Source organism: Thunnus maccoyii, chromosome 2, assembly GCF_910596095.1.
Source record: "Thunnus maccoyii chromosome 2, fThuMac1.1, whole genome shotgun sequence".
Taxonomy (NCBI): domain Eukaryota; kingdom Metazoa; phylum Chordata; class Actinopteri; order Scombriformes; family Scombridae; genus Thunnus; species Thunnus maccoyii.
The window spans coordinates 107,273-125,000 of record NC_056534.1 but is presented as its reverse complement, the minus strand read 5'-3'; the positions used below and the strand labels follow the sequence as shown (position 1 = coordinate 125,000).

At 42.7% G+C, this 17,728-nt stretch overlaps 3 protein-coding genes across 3 annotated transcripts in view; 2 read left to right on the top strand and 1 right to left on the bottom strand.

The window, feature by feature from the left end:
- soul4 (heme-binding protein soul4) overlaps window positions 1–4,379 on the top strand; it is a 7,730-nt gene extending 3,351 nt beyond the window's left edge. Inside the window, exons 4-6 of the mRNA XM_042435068.1 lie at window positions 689–830; window positions 2,182–2,365; window positions 3,527–4,379. Coding sequence (XP_042291002.1) covers window positions 689–830; window positions 2,182–2,365; window positions 3,527–3,701 — 501 coding nt within the window. The 3' untranslated portion in view covers window positions 3,702–4,379. The remainder of the gene's footprint in view (window positions 1–688; window positions 831–2,181; window positions 2,366–3,526) is intronic.
- Window positions 4,380–6,699: 2,320 nt separating this feature from the next.
- On the bottom strand, window positions 6,700–17,030 carry eif4a3 (eukaryotic translation initiation factor 4A3). Its single transcript, XM_042425917.1, has 12 exons — window positions 16,744–17,030; window positions 14,487–14,559; window positions 14,330–14,396; window positions 13,048–13,110; window positions 12,829–12,961; window positions 11,337–11,417; window positions 11,086–11,227; window positions 10,815–10,953; window positions 8,036–8,151; window positions 7,827–7,934; window positions 6,952–7,079; window positions 6,700–6,861 (listed from the first exon to the last, which is right to left on the bottom strand). Exons 1-12 carry the CDS (start codon window positions 16,895–16,897, stop codon window positions 6,845–6,847), a joined length of 1,221 nt encoding a protein of 406 aa, XP_042281851.1. The 5' UTR covers window positions 16,898–17,030; the 3' UTR covers window positions 6,700–6,844.
- On the top strand, window positions 14,566–16,720 carry LOC121906802. The gene is made up of 2 exons (XM_042425931.1): window positions 14,566–16,290; window positions 16,469–16,720. The coding sequence occupies exon 1, from the start codon at window positions 14,701–14,703 to the stop codon at window positions 15,769–15,771; it is 1,071 nt and encodes a 356-aa protein (XP_042281865.1). The 5' UTR covers window positions 14,566–14,700; the 3' UTR covers window positions 15,772–16,290; window positions 16,469–16,720.
- Window positions 17,031–17,728: the final 698 nt, after the last annotated feature.

The window sequence follows — 17,728 nt, the reverse complement described above, 5'->3', positions numbered from 1 at the left end:
CTGGTCTCTGATGGACCCCACAAACCCACCGATGCTGGTCTCTGATGGACCCCACAAACCCACCGATGCTGGTCTCTGATGGACCCCACAAACCCACCGATGCTGGTCTCTGATAAACCCCACAAACCCACCGATGCTGGTCTCTGATGGACCCCACAAACCCACCGATGCTGGTCTCTGATAAACCCCACAAACCCACCGATGCTGGTCTCTGATAAACCCCACAAACCCACCGATGCTGGTCTCTGATGGACCCCACAAACCCACCGATGCTGGTCTCTGATGGACCCCACAAACCCACCGATGCTGGTCTCTGATGGACCCCACAAACCCACCGATGCTGGTCTCTCACAAATACGGCTCCATTTAAAAGGGAAATAAACTTTCCAACATACATGTGTATATAAACATGTGTGTGTGTGTGTTACTGATGTGTGTGTGTGTGTGTGTGTGTGTGTGTTACTGATGTGTGTGTGTGTGTGTGTGTGTGTGTTACTGATGTGTGTGTGTGTGTGTGTTACTGATGTGTGTGTGTGTGTGTGTGTGTGTGTTACTGATGTGTGTGTGTGTGTGTGTTACTGATGTGTGTGTGTGTGTGTGTGTGTGTGTGTGTGTTACTGATGTGTGTGTGTGTGTGTGTGTGTGTGTGTGTGTGTGTGTGTGTGTACGTGTGTGTGTGTGTGTGCAGATGGGTGAGGTCGTGTACGAGGAGCGAGCGTATCCAGCAGGAAAGTGGGCGTGCGTGACGCGAGCGGAGGATTTGTACGAGCAGAGCATTTCCTGGGCTTTCATGAAACTGATGCGCTTCATCTGCAAAGAGAACTCTGCAGGTGAGGCTCCGCCCCCTCGCCACACACCCGTCCACGGAGGACGACAGGTGTCACGAAACATTTAATTAATCAATAACTGACTGTACAATAAAACAGGAATTAATCATTACACTTACAAACTAATTCAGATCAATAGATTTATATATATATTCTCTCTCTATATATATAGAATATATATATATATATATATATATATATATATATATATATTCTCTCTCTCTATATATATATAGAATATATATTTATATATTTATATATATATATATTCTCTCTCTCTATATATATATAGAATATATATTTATATATTTATATATATATATATTCTCTCTCTCTATATATATATAGAATATATATTTATATATTTATATATATATATATTCTCTCTCTCTCTATATATATAGAATATATATTTATATATTTATATTTATATATATTTATATATATATTCTCTCTCTCTATATATATAGAATATATATTTATATATATATATATTCTCTCTCTCTATATATATATAGAATATATATTTATATATATATATATATATATATATATATATATATATTTATATATATATATATATATATATATATATATTCTCTCTCTCTCTATATATATATAGAATATATATTTATATATATATTCTCTCTCTCTCTATATATAGAATATATATTTATATATTTATATTTATATATATTTATATATTTATATATATATTCTCTCTCTCTATATATATATAGAATATATATTTATATATTTATATATTTATATATATTCTCTCTCTCTATATATATAGAATATATATTTATATATTTATATTTATATATATTTATATATATATTCTCTCTCTCTATATATATAGAATATATATTTATATATTTATATATTTATATATATATTCTCTCTCTATATATATATAGAATATATATTTATATATTTATATTTATATTTGTAGAATTCTTCCACAAATAACATTCAGATTTTTTTGAAATAATCATAAATTGAACAAAATGAATCTTAATGAGCTCGTTAAACCTGAAGCTCGTCAACAGGAAGTGAGACTGTTTATATTGTTCTATTATACTAATCATATCTGTTATTGATCGCAGACACAAATACATTTCTAATATTAGTGTAACGAACATTAAACTGAATCTGATCACTGATTGGTCCAGACTGAGCTGAACGTTACCTGAATGTTCTCTCAGGTTGTACAGTCGCATGTTAGCTGTGTCATGTGATGGTCATGTGACGGTCGTGTGACGGTCGTGTGACGGTCATGTGACGGTCGTGTGACGGTCGTGTGACGGTCGTGTGATGGTCATGTGATGGTCATGTGATGGTCATGTGACAGGGCGGTACCTGGGCATGACGGTGCCGGTGGTCAGCAGCGTGCACATGATGGAGGACGGAAACACGTTCGGGAAAGACGTGCTGACGGCGTTTTTCCTGCCCGCCGAATTCCAGTCGGACCCGCCCACACCGACCGACCCTGACATCGCCATCGTCCACCGAGAGCCAATCAGAGTCATCGCCAGGTGAGACGGTCCTCAACATGAGCGACCACGAGCATCAGACGGCTGCAGCGACTCATTGATCGGTCGATTAATCATTAATAATCGATCTGAAGCTTCTGTAAACTGAATGTTTGTTTGGACTATTGATCAGACAGATTAATCAATAATGAAAATGGTGGTTAGTTTCAGCTCTAATATCAATAATCAATAATAATAATCAATAATCCGTTTGACTTGTTTACATGTTGTGAGAAGCTGCAGAGTCCCGACTGTCCCTGAAAGCAGCTTCAAATTATTGATTATTTATCAGAATGACAGAAAAAGTCTCGTTCTTTTAAGAGCTGCATTGATTAGTCAATTAATCGATTAGAAACAAGTTCTCAGCTCGTTAATGTTGAATCATTTTTATTTTATTATAGTTTTTATGAAAATAAAATGAAGATGTTTGAGAACGTCGTCTTCAGGAAATATTGATTAATCCAGAAAAATCACATTAATAATAATCATGTTAATAATCAATACAAGACTCTCCAGTTCAGGTTAAAGTCAGATAAGACCCGCCTTCTAGAGGTAAACAACCTATCAGAAAACGTCTGTTGGAGAACATTCTGCTCTCTGATTGGCTGTCGTCTCTGTGTGTTGACGTGTTTCTGCTCTCTGATTGGCTGTCGTCTCTCTGTGTTGACGTGTTTCTGCTCTCTGATTGGCTGTCGTCTCTGTGTGTTGATGTGTTTCTGCTCTCTGATTGGCTGTTGTCTCTGTGTGTTGACGTGTTTCTGCTCTCTGATTGGCTGTCGTCTCTCTGTGTGTTGACGTGTTTCTGCTCTCTGATTGGCTGTCGTCTCTCTGTGTGTTGACGTGTTTCTGCTCTCTGATTGGCTGTCGTCTCTCTGTGTGTTGACGTGTTTCTGCTCTCTGATTGGCTGTCGTCTCTCTGTGTGTTGACGTGTTTCTGCTCTCTGATTGGCTGTCGTCTCTCTGTGTGTTGATGTGTTTCTGCTCTCTGATTGGCTGTCGTCTGTGTGTTGACGTGTTTCTGCTCTCTGATTGGCTGTCGTCTGTGTGTTGACGTGTTTCTGCTCTCTGATTGGCTGTCGTCTGTGTGTTGACGTGTTTCTGCTCTCTGATTGGCTGTCGTCTCTCTGTGTGTTGACGTGTTTCTGCTCTCTGATTGGTTGTCAGGGCCTTCTTTGGGACGACCAATGAGGAGACGGTGTTGCGTCAGGTGCACCAGCTGCAGGAGATTCTGGGCGTCCGAGACGACGTGCGGACGGACACCTTCATGGTCGCCGTGTACGAGAACCCCGGCGTTCCCCGCCGCCGCAACGAGATCTGGTTTATCACACGGAACCTGTAGGAACCTTCCCATGATCCTCTGCTCCTCCCCCTCCTCTGATTGGGTGGTTTGTTGTCTGTCTTTTTATATGTCAAACTGACCAATCAGAGCAGATGTAAAAAGCCCCACCCCTCTCTGACTAACTGATATTCTATTGGCTCACAGTCCACATGACCCTGCCTTTCACACATAGCTTACATTCTGATTGGCTAAGATCTGTGATGATGTCAGTAGCAGTTTGTTTCCATGGAGACGGTTAGAGAGCAAGACAGGAAGACTAAGACTGAATCCAAACGTCCGTCCGCCGGAGGACGCCAGACGGCGAGACGATAAATTAACCCTGAAACTCGTTTCAGTGTTTTTCTTCTTCACGGTTCTGACGAGCAGCTGCGTCGTTAATCCTCTGACAGACGGTAACCGTAGCGACGTCATTCTGTCCGTTACGTGATGAGTCATCAAGATAATAATTCACTTTATAGCCGATATCGCTGCACGATTACGGATCATCAATCCGGACGTTTGGATTCAGCCTAAGTGATGTCACAGATGACATCATTTCCTGTTTCTGCTAAACACTGACATGTACGTTTCTTCTTCATGACGTCAGAATCAGCAGCAAACAAATGAAACTGAATATTTTTATAAAATCGAGTTTAAACATTTAAAAAAGAAAAAAACACGAAGCTGCTCTAATGATGAAGGTGATGATGATGATGATGACGATGATGACGATGGTGATGATGATGAAGGTGATGATGATGAAGATGATGATGATGATGATGCTGATGATGATGACCATGATGATGATGACGATGAAGGTGATGATGATGCTGATGATGATGACCATGATGAAGGTGATGATGATGATGATGATGATGCTGATGATGATGATGATGAAGGTGATGATGATGATGAAGGTGATGATGATGATGATGATGCTGCTGATGATGATGATGATGATGATGATGATGCTGATGATGATGAAGATGATCAGACTGCGGGTGGATTAAATATTAATTTCTCGTATTAATCAGATATCAGTGACCGGTGACTTCCTCTCTTCTTCTTCTTCTTCTTCTTCACGTGTTTATCAGCATGTTTCGTGGTTTTAATCCTGCAGATTAAATTAATATTTTACAACCAAAACGTTTGTTTGTTGTTAGAAAAACTTTGTTTTCACTGTTTTTTATTTTTTTTGATTTCAACATTTGTGTTAAAAATATCAATAAAATCTGATTTAAATGACAAAACGTTTTCTCGTCATTGATTCTTTCAAACATTTTCAAATATTAAAGTTTATTAAGTTAAATTTAAATAAAGTTCATCGATTATTTCCTTCAACAGAAAAATTAATTAAATAATAAAAATAAATTTGACATTTTTGGAATTTAAAAAATTTTAAACTATTTCAATAATTTGTCACAAATATAAATTTGGTTTATTTAGTTTGAATTTACTTTATATCCTTTTTATATTGAGACTCAGTGTCTGCATCAAATATATAAACAAATATAATTTATAATTTATTTATACACACACACATATATAAACATTTAATTTATAATATATATATATAGATATATATATATAAATATAATTTATATATTTATATAGCACCAGCAGACGTGATCTCAGTTCCACATTGAGATCAGAACAAACTCGTCCATCAATAAATCGTCGATCATCAATAAACAGTGATTGATCTTCAGAGTTTGACTTAATTTAACTGCATTTACTAATAATCTTTCAATGAAGTTTACAGGAATTTAACGTTAATCTTTACGTCATTTTACAGCATTTTTGGTGCAAATAATTAGAAAAATTGGAAAAAAGTGTTTTCTGCTGATCTGTGACGTAAACTAAGTGAACGATTTCATTCACTAGTTTTCTTTTCCAGCAGCTCGAATATTAAACGAATCATGAATAAATCTTTAAAATAGATAATAATAATAAATATAATAGATACGATCAGTGATGCTGTCAACTGTTTCCTATCAAAGTTAAATAATATGGAGCAAAAAAAGGATCAATGATTGGTCGTTAGGGTCAGTGTCTGGATGATGATTGGTCGTTAGGGTCAGTGTCTGGATGATGATTGGTCGTTAGGGTCACAGTGTCTGGATGATGATTGGTCGTTAGGGTCACAGTGTCTGGATGATGATTGGTTGTTAGGGTCACAGTGTCTGGATGATGATTGGTCGTTAGGGTCACAGTGTCTGGATGATGATTGGTCGTTAGGGTCAGTGGATGATGATTGGTCGTTAGGGTCAGTGGATGATTATTGGTCGTTAGGGTCAGTGGATGATGATTGGTCGTTAGGGTCAGTGTCTGGATGATGATTGGTCGTTAGGGTCAGTGGATGATGACTGGTCGTTAGGGTCAGTGTCTGGATGATGATGATTGGTCGTTAGGGTCACAGTGTCTGGATGATGATGATTGGTCGTTAGGGTCAGTGTCTGGATGATGATTGGTCGTTAGGGTCAGTGTCTGGATGATGATTGGTTGTTAGGGTCACAGTGTCTGGATGATGATTGGTCGTTAGGGTCAGTGTCTGGATGATGATGATTAGTCGTTAGGGTCAGTGTCTGGATGATGATGATTGGTCGTTAGGGTCACAGTGTCTGGATGATGATTAGTCGTTAGGGTCAGTGTCTGGATGATGATGATTAGTCGTTAGGGTCACAGTGTCTGGATGATGATGATTGGTCGTTAGGGTCAGTGTCTGGATGATGATGATTGGTCGTTAGGGTCACAGTGTCTGGATGATGATGATTAGTCGTTAGGGTCAGTGTCTGGATGATGATGATTGGTCGTTAGGGTCAGTGTCTGGATGATGATGATTGGTCGTTAGGGTCAGTGTCTGGATGATGATTGGTCGTTAGGGTCAGTGTCTGGATGATGATTGGTCGTTAGGGTCAGTGTCTGGATGATGATTGGTCGTTAAGTATAAAAATGTATTTTCAGGGTCTCTTTCTCGGGTTGTTTCAGCTTTAAAGAGTTCAGAGAAACTAAAGAAAACTGAGGAACCAAAAACTTTATTTACAAAAACTCTGGACTTTTACAGTCGGAACAACTTAAGAAACCCTAAAACTATTTAAAAAACCCAACAAAACAAAACAGGAAATAACAGGAAGTAAAGAGGGTGGGGCTCCGGTGTGATGTCATCAGATCAGATCAGCCACTGCAGAGAAACAGAAACGATCGATTAATTAAAGAAACTGTCAGTGACATCATCAGCGGAGCTGCTATGCTGAGCTAGTTAGCTTCGTACCGTTCATGGGCATCTCGTCGATCTGGGTGGAATAATACTGCTCGATGTCTCGCAGGATTCTGATGTCATCGTTCTTCACAAAGTTGATGGCCACACCCTTGCGTCCATAGCGACCAGACCGACCAATCCTGGAGCAGGTCAGAGGTCACAGACGTCAACACAGATTCATTCGTTCATCATTTCAAACTTTTTTTGTTTTTTTGTGTCCAAATTTAAACTTGTTTATATTTATAATTATACAGCGTTCTGGGTGAATACTCTCCTCTGATTGGACGGCAGGTTTAATGTTCATGTAGTTTAATCACCTTCTAAATCCATCCGCCACCCGACCTGTAACCATGGCAACGCTAAAGAGCACAGCTGTCGGAGCTGACAGGTTACGAGGTTTTGAAGAATGAGACGAAGAAAAGAAAGAAACCGAGTGAAGAGCTTGAAATGAGGAAGAGGAGGATGAGATCAATACGATGATCAGTTAATATATGGATCATATATCTCTGCTGCTCCGCTTTAAGACGCCGTACGCCAGTTTTATACCAGCACTTTACGGAGGTTCTTCGCCTCCACGTCGAGCCTAAAAACCGTTTAACGCTCATCTACTCATTGATTACCCCTTTCTCATACACACTTATATTTATATATACACACACACACACACACACACACATATATATATGTGTGTGTGTGTGTGTGTGTGTAAAAGTTGACGGGACTACTTTGTGTGCAGTGATACGGGGAGCTGTAGTTGACGGGACTACTTTGTGTGCAGTGATACGGGGAGCTATAGTTGACGGGACTACTTTGTGTGCAGTGATACGGGGAGCTGTAGTTGACGGGACTACTTTGTGTGCAGTGATACGGGGAGCTGTGCTGCGTACCTGTGGATGTAGAGCTCTCTGTTGTTCGGCAGGTCGTAGTTGATGATGAGAGAAACTTGAGGAACGTCCAAACCTCGAGCCCAAACATCCGTCGAGATCAGCACCCGACTGACGAGAGAAAGAACGTGATGTCACATGATGATGTCACATGATGATGTCGCATGATGATGTCGCATGATGATGTCGCATGATGATGTCACATGTCTTACCTGGCTCCAGATCTGAACTCCTTCATGATGGACTCTCTCTCCTTCTGGGGCATGTCTCCGTGCATCGATGACACGGTGAAGTTGGCCTCCCTCATCTTCTCTGTCAGCCAGTCCACCTGCAACACACAGAAAGACTCAACTACCCAGAAGGCTCTGCTGCAACACACAGAAAGACTCAACTACCCAGAAGGCTCTGCTGCAACACACAGAAAGACTCAACTACCCAGAAGGCTCTGCTGCAACACACAGAAAGACTCAACTACCCAGAAGGCCCTGCTGCAACACACACAGGACTAGCGGTCGACTGATTAATCAGTCAGCTGATATCAGCCTGCGCTCTTGAGGCCAATAAACAAACAAGACAGCAGCTGTGTATGAAGCGCTGGAAGCCTTTTAATTTGAAAGATACAGGAAGTGGTGGCATTCAGCCGACCTACGGTGTAACTTCGTCACTCAGGCAGTCAGGGACAGGCGTCCGTGTTTAATATTTTATTTTTGGACTCTACTAGAGTAGCTCTGCATGATTAAAAGTTCAAAGAACTTCTTATTTATCTCGTACTGGTCCTTTCTGCAGCCTCTCAGTAAACAGTTTCTCCGACGCTCCGTTTTAGTTCCTGTCTCTTTAAGGCCCGCCTCCCGATGAGTCCTCTCTGCTCTGATTGGTCAGCTTTACGTATCAGAGTCCTGTAACTTTACCGTCAATGCAAACCAAACATTTCCTGCTTTACTGCTTCAAATTAAAAGCTTTTAAATGACTAATATTGTGAAGGTTCCCTCGTCCTCCTCAAACAGCTCGGACCCGTCGACGCAGGAGTCAAAGACCTCTGGCGGTTCCTCTGGTGGTTCCTCTGGCGGTTCCTCTGGTCTCTGGCAGCAGGACAGCAGCAGCGGATCCTTTAAGTCCTGTAAGTTGTGAGGTGGAGCCTGCTTGGATCGATGGGATTGAGATCCGGGGAGTTTGGCGGCAACACGTTGAAGTCTTCGTCATGATCCTCAAACCGTTTCAGCAGCAGGAGGTTTATCGTGCTGGAGGAGGCCGCTGCCGTCAGGGGCGACACGTGTCAAAGTCACATGAACGCCAGGACGCAAGTTTCCCAGCGGAACATCACTCAGAGCATCACACTGCGTCCGCCCGCCTTCTTCCCATAATGCATCTTGGTTCCATCTCTTCCCCAGGTAAACGACGCACATGCACATATTTACATGTATGTTGTATGTAAACAGTATATTTACATGTATGTTGTATGTAAACAGTGTATATTTACATGTATGTTGTATGTAAACAGTGTATTTACATGTATGTTGTATGTAAACAGTGTATATTTACATGTATGTTGTATGTAAACAGTGTGTATTTACATGTATGTTGTATGTAAACAGTGTATTTACATTTATGTTGTATGTAAACAGTGTATTTACATGTATGTTGTATGTAAACAGTATATTTACATGTATGTTGTATGTAAACAGTGTATTTACATGTATGTTGTATGTAAACAGTATATTTACATGTATGTTGTATGTAAACAGTGTGTATTTACATGTATGTTGTATATAAACAGTGTATTTACATGTATGTTGTATGTAAACAGTGTGTATTTACATGTATGTTGTATGTAAACAGTGTATTTACATGTATGTTGTATGTAAACAGTGTGTATTTACATGTATGTTGTATGTAAACAGTGTATTTACATGTATGTTGTATGTAAACAGTGTGTATTTACATGTATGTTGTATGTAAACAGTGTATTTACATGTATGTTGTATGTAAACAGTATATTTACATGTATGTTGTATGTAAACAGTGTATATTTACATGTATGTTGTATGTAAACAGTATATTTACATGTATGTTGTATGTAAACAGTGTGTATTTACATGTATGTTGTATATAAACAGTGTATTTACATGTATGTTGTATGTAAACAGTGTGTATTTACATGTATGTTGTATGTAAACAGTGTATATTTACATGTATGTTGTATGTAAACAGTGTATTTACATGTATGTTGTATGTAAACAGTGTATATTTACATGTATGTTGTATGTAAACAGTGTATATTTACATGTATGTTGTATGTAAACAGTAGGTATTTACATGTATGTTGTATGTAAACAGTGTGTATTTACATGTATGTTGTATGTAAACAGTGTATTTACATGTATGTTGTATGTAAACAGTGTATATTTACATGTATGTTGTATGTAAACAGTGTATATTTACATGTATGTAAACAGTGTATATTTACATGTATGTTGTATGTAAACAGTGTATATTTACATGTATGTTGTATGTAAACAGTGTGTATTTACATGTATGTTGTATGTAAACAGTAGGTATTTACATGTATGTTGTATGTAAACAGTGTGTATTTACATGTATGTTGTATGTAAACAGTGTATATTTACATGTATGTTGTATGTAAACAGTGTGTATTTACATGTATGTTGTATGTAAACAGTGTGTATTTACATGTATGTTGTATGTAAACAGTGTATTTACATGTATGTTGTATGTAAACAGTGTATATTTACATGTATGTTGTATGTAAACAGTGTGTATTTACATGTATGTTGTATGTAAACAGTGTATTTACATGTATGTTGTATGTAAACAGTGTATATTTACATGTATGTTGTATGTAAACAGTGTATTTACATGTATGTTGTATGTAAACAGTGTATTTACATGTATGTTGTATGTAAACAGTGTATATTTACATGTATGTTGTATGTAAACAGTAGGTATTTACATGTATGTTGTATGTCAACAGACCTTTCTCTTGGTGTTGCAGAAGATGACGGCCTGTGTGATGGTCAGAGTGTCGTACAGATCACACAGAGTGTCAAACTTCCACTCCTCTCTCTCCACCGCCACGAAGAACTGCTTGATGCCCTCCAGGGTCAACTCGTCACTATGGAGACAGACGGGGGGTCACTTTATAATAGAGAATATAAATATAAATCTTTGTTTTCTGGGTGTTTCTGAATGTTTTGAGCGTTTTCTGGATGTTGTCTGGACGTTGTCTGGATGTTAGGGGACTAACCGTTTCACCAGGATGCGGATCGGGTCGGTCATGAACTTGTTGGTCATCTCCAGGATCTCGTGCGGCAGCGTGGCGCTGATCAGAACCACCTGCGTAGCCGGCGGCAGGTAACGGTACACGTCGTAGATCTGCTCCTTGAAACCTGCGGACAGAAGTTCAAACAGCTCTGAGGAGACGCGCCGCCGTTCGCAGTATTCTGTCCACGCTGGCTGTGACATCACAGCTGTATGTTTGCACACGCTCAGTCTCACCTTTGTTGAGCATCTCGTCAGCTTCGTCCAGAACCAGCATCTTGATGGCCCTCGTCCTCAGACTCCTGCGACGAATCATATCTGCAGAAACACCACGATCACACATCAGCCTCCTATTGGCTGCCTCGATCAGAGGCCGACCAATCAGCACTCAGAGCAGAGACGTTAATTCATCAGTTTGATCAGCGGAGTCGATCACGGAGCTGAAAGCTCGTCGTCCGTTTGTCGTTATGAAAGGAAGAACCATCTCTGGTTCTGCTGCAACGACTTCCTGTAACGACTGCAGCCTGTACACCGACAACTTCCTGTTAACCTTTTCCTGCTCCGCTCGCAATCACATCACTTTTCTGCTGCTCGCTCATTTACACACTCAGTACACACACACACTCAGTACACACACACGCACGCACACACACACACAGTACACACACACACACAGTACACACACACACACACACACACACTCAGTACACACACACACACACAGTACACACACACAGTACACACACACACACACACACACACACACTCAGTACACACACACACACACACACACACACACAGTACACACACACACACAGTACACACACACACACACACACACTCAGTACACACACACACACACACACACACACACTCAGTACACACACACACACACAGTACACACACACACACACACACACACACACGCACGCACGCACACACTCAGTACACACAGTACACACACACACACACACACAGTACACACACACACACACACACACGCACGCACACACACAGTACACACACACACACACAGTACACACACACACACACACACGCACGCACACACACAGTACACACACACACACACACACTCAGTACACACACACACACACACTCAGTACACACACACACACACACACTCAGTACACACACACACACACACACACACACACACAGTACACACACACACACACACACACACACACACACACACACACACACACTCAGTACACACACACACACACACACTCAGTACACACACACACACACACACACACACACACACACACACACACACACACACACACACACACACTCAGTACACACACACACACACACACACACACACACACACACACACACACACACGGCCCTGGTCCTCCACAGAGCGACGCTACTCTCGTACCTTTCATGTCGAGGTCTCTGAAGGATGAAGAGCGGGAGGAAGACTCAACAGTTCCACGGCAGCGTCGGGTGAGATTGAGGAGACCTGATGTTCTGATTCATTTGATTTGTTTTATTATTTATTTTATAATAAAAACTTGTTTTGTTGTTTCGTTGTTTAGTGAAACTTTATTCTCTTTATATTTGACGTATTTTCTGTTTTCATGCGGTTCAATAAAGTTTCATTGAAGATGGTCTGTGACTGTGAACACGGTTCTAACACACCGAGGAGAACCGCCGCTCACCTGTCAGGTGGAAACTCGTGACGTGTCATGTGACTCACCAAACACTCGCCCGGGCGTTCCCGACACCACGTGCTGGCCGTAGTCCAGCTTCCTGATGTCCTCGCCCACGTTGGTTCCTCCGATGCAGGCATGACACTGAACGTTCATGTAGTCTCCCAGAGCCAGCAGCACCTAGAGAACAACAGAGAACCAATCAGAAACCACACTCACCACACTCACTGCTGATTGGCTGGCCCTGACGGTGTGGGCGGGGTTACCTTCTGGATCTGTCCGGCCAGCTCTCTGGTTGGAGCGAGGATCAGCGCCTGGGTCTCCCTCACCTGCACACAGGTAACAGCATGATGTCAGAGCCCACACAGGTGCTTCCAACCTCCCAACGACCGAGGCTACGCTAACACGGAGGCTGCTGTCTGAATCACATAGGGAACGTTCTCCAGGTCTTTAAACAGTTCCTGAGTCCCTTAAACAGTCCCTGCGTTCTTTAAACCGTCCCTGAGTCCTTTAAACAGTCCCTGAGTCCTTTAAACAGTTCCTGAGTCCCTTAAACAGTTCCTGAGTCCTTTCAACAGTCCCTGCGTTCCTTAAACAGTCCCTGCGTTCCTTAAACAGTCCCTGAGTCCCTTAAACAGTCCCTGCGTTCCTTAAACAGTGCCTGAGTCCTTCAAACAGTTCCTGCGTTCCTTAAACAGTCCCTGCGTTCCTTAAACAGTCCCTGCGTCCTTAAACAGTCCCTGCGTTCCTTAAACAGTCCCTGCGTTCTTTAAACAGTCCCTGCGTTCTTTAAACAGTCCCTGCGTTCCTTAAACAGTCCCTGCGTTCTTTAAACAGTCCCTGCGTTCCTTAAACAGTCCCTGCGTTCCTTAAACAGTCCCTGAGTCCTTTAAACAGTCCCTGCGTTCTTTAAACAGTCCCTGCGTTCCTTAAACAGTCCCTGCGTTCTTTAAACAGTCCCTGAGTCCTTTAAACAGTCCCTGCGTTCCTTAAACAGTCCCTGCGTTCTTTAAACAGTCCCTGCGTTCCTTAAACAGTCCCTGAGTCCTTTAAACAGTCCCTGCGTTCCTTAAACAGTCCCTGCGTTCTTTAAACAGTCCCTGAGTCCTTTAAACAGTCCCTGCGTTCCTTAAACAGTCCCTGCGTTCTTTAAACAGTCCCTGCGTTCTTTAAACAGTCCCTGCGTTCCTTAAACAGTCCCTGCGTTCTTTAAACAGTCCCTGCGTTCTTTAAACAGTCCCTGCGTTCCTTAAACAGTCCCTGCGTTCTTTAAACAGTCCCTGCGTTCTTTAAACAGTCCCTGCGTTCTTTAAACAGTCCCTGCGTTCCTTAAACAGTCCCTGCGTTCTTTAAACAGTCCCTGCGTTCCTTAAACAGTCCCTGCGTTCTTTAAACAGTCCCTGCGTTCTTTAAACAGTTCCTGCGTTCCTTAAACAGTTCCTGCGTTCCTTAAACAGTCCCTGCGTTCTTTAAACAGTTCCTGCGTTCTTTAAACAGTTCCTGCGTTCTTTAAACAGTTCCTGTGATGGCGTGTTAGCAGACACTAACCTGGATGTCCAGACACTGTAGCACCGACACACAGAACGTGGCCGTCTTTCCGGTTCCAGACTGAGACCTGAGCAGATCACAGAGCGGCTGTCAGAAAACATTAAGGAACATGAAGGAACATGGTGGAACGTTACAGAACTGTTGTCAGGGTTCTTACTGGGCGATGACGTCTCGGCCTTTGATGATCTGTTTGATGGCTCTCTGCTGGATCGCCGACGGCTTCTCAAAACCTGAAAACAGAAAACACAGGACGTGACATCAGAGAACAGCTGGATCCATGGAGAACCCCGACGCCAGCAGAGGAACCGTCACACATCAGTAACACGTCTGTTACGGTGGCGTGTCACGGAGGCGTGTCACGGAGGCGCGTTATGGAGGCGTGTTACGGAGGCGCGTTACGGAGGCGTGTTACGGAGGCGCGTTACGGAGGCGTGTTACGGTGGCGCGTTACGGAGGCGTGTCACGGAGGCGTGTCACGGAGGCGCGTCACGGAGGCGCGTTACGGAGGCGTGTTACGGTGGCGCGTTACGGAGGCGTGTTACGGAGGCGCGTCACGGAGGCGCGTTACGGAGGCGTGTCACGGAGGCGCGTCACGGAGGCGTGTTACGGAGGCGTGTCACGGAGGCGCGTCACGGAGGCGTGTTACGGAGGCGCGTTACGGAGGCGTGTTACGGTGGCGCGTTACTGAGGCGCGTCACGGAGGCGTGTCACGGAGGCGCATTACGGAGGCGCGTCACGGAGGCGTGTTACAGTGGTTTGTTACGGAGGCGTGTTACGGTGGCGCGTTACGGTGGCGCGTCACGGAGGCGTGTCACAGAGGCGCGTTACGGTGGCGTGTTACAGTGGTTTGTTACGGAGGCGCGTTACGGTGGCGTGTTACAGTGGTTTGTTACGGAGGCGTGTTACGGTGGCGCGTTACGGTGGCGCGTCACGGAGGCGCGTCACGGAGGCGTGTCACAGAGGCGCGTTACGGTGGCGTGTTACAGTGGTTTGTTACGGAGGCGCGTTACGGTGGCGCGTCAGGGAGGCGTGTTACAGTGGTTTGTTACGGAGGCGCGTCACGGTGGCGTGTTACAGTGGTTTGTTACGGAGGCGTGTTACAGTGGTTTGTTACGGAGGCGCGTCACGGTGGCGTGTTACAGTGGTTTGTTACGGAGGCGCGTCACGGAGGCGTGTTACAGTGGTTTGTTACGGAGGCGCGTCACGGTGGCGTGTTACAGTGGTTTGTTACGGAGGCGTGTTACAGTGGTTTGTTACGGAGGCGTGTTATGGAGGCGTGTCACGGAGGCGTGTCACGGTGGCGTGTCACGGTGGCGTGTTACGGAGGCGTGTCACGGTGGCGTGTTACGGAGGCGTGTCACGGTGGCGTGTTACGGAGGCGTGTTACGGAGGCGTGTCACGGAGGCGTGTTACGGTGGCGTGTCACGGAGGTGACGATATGACGTCTGAAGCACAACGATGCTCATTGAAATGTGACGTTTACTGAATCGCAGGATGTTTTCATGTCAGACTGAAAGCTGAAAGTTTCTAATTATTATCGTTAACAGAAACACTTTGATTGATCCGTTTATTACTGAGATTTTATTGTGAATTACCTACAAATGTTTTGCATCGCTGTAATAATGAAAGTTCATCTTCTATATGATCATATAATATTATTATTATTATTATTATTGTTATTATTATTGTTATTAATATTATTACAATAAAAGCCTGTTTGAGGGATTGATGAATATCATCCGTTTGGTTTTTATCTCTCATGTTTACTCAGAATCAGACTGAAGACGCCAAACTCTGGATTGGACAGAAATACATTTGCAGCAGGTGAAACATTTCCAGAGTATGACGTCTGGTGGTGACGTATTTCCGGGTGAAACAGCTCACTGCTGCTACCAGTTGAAGATTGATTGATGGGTGAACGTCACGATATTGTTGGTTTATACTGGTTGGTTCAAGTCTACGTAAGCAAACGTCATATTTTGCTTTACAGGAAGAAAATATGACCGGATTTTGATGTCAGATACAAAGAAACGGATTTCTTTTATATTTTTTGACACATATTGTTAAATAAGTGCACAATGTAACTGGCGAAGTGATTTAAAAGTGTTAAAACTGCATTTTTCATTTCGACTTTAACAGGCCGGACAGTGAACAACAGCAGCCGGGAACCTGCGCAGTCAACAGCTGGAGGTGCGTTAGCGGCTAATGCTAACAGAGTCCGGGTGAACATTGGAATAATAATAACAAAGAATAATATTAACACACATATAAAGTCACCTCTACACATGTGAAACGTGATTAAACTGTGTAGTTTAATCAATTTCTTTATTTAAGAATATTTTTTAAAAACGCCAGCTAACTTTAGCATTCTGAGCTAACTCTCCCCCTGGAGGCCGCGAAGATCCCCGGCCTACCGTAGGCGTAGATCCCGCGGAGCAAGTCCTCCCGTAGGCCCATTGTGTCGAAGGTGGGGGTGACATCCACCTCCTCGCTGGTCTCAAACTCCACCTTGGTCATGTCCTCCTCCTTCAGGAGCCTCTTCCTGCCCTGCGGCCCCGCTGCAGCCATCGTCGTCTGGGTTCTGGTTCCACTGGACTACCGAGAAACTGTCGCCGCGCGGTCGGGAGCTGCTAGCTGCTACCGGGTAGAAAGAGCGCCGCACGTGTCGCACCGGTGACGTGCGAAGCAAGCGACGCGGTACCTGACGTCATATCCTACTTGAGTTTGTTTTTTTAAAAACTTTATTGAGAACGTAAATTGACATCAGTTACGTTCTGTTGTTTATGACATCACAGCTAGTCTGGAGCCAATCATGGTCCAGTATGTAACTGACGCAGTGTGACGTGGAAACTTGAAGCTTCCAGTGAACAAACACGAGGATGAACTTTACACATCTGAGCAGTTTCCATCAACCAGAAAGCTGCGCTTACTGTAACAAGTCTGACTACAACTAACATCCAGCGGCTCCACTAACCAGTTTAACCAGTTTACTAACTAACCAGTTTAACTAGTTTACTAACTAACCAGTTTAACCAGTTTACTAACTAACCAGTTTAGTCAACGGTGACGCTGACTAGGCTGGAATAAACTACAGAAGCAGCTCAGAACAGTCGATTGTTGAAACTAAACGAGACGACCAGAACGAACCTGCTGCAGGTGAAGGAGACGACTTGTAGTGATGATCTGCAGGTTAGAAGAGCAACTTATAACTAGAAGGTTGATGGTTTGATTCCCACATCCGGCTTGATGAGTCTGCATGGTGAAAGAGCAGCGCTGGTCCTCGTTCATGGTTTTATCTTTATATGTTAATAAATGAGCATTCAGATCACTGACCATGGTTATATTATATATATATATATATATATATATATATATATATATATATATATATATATTCAC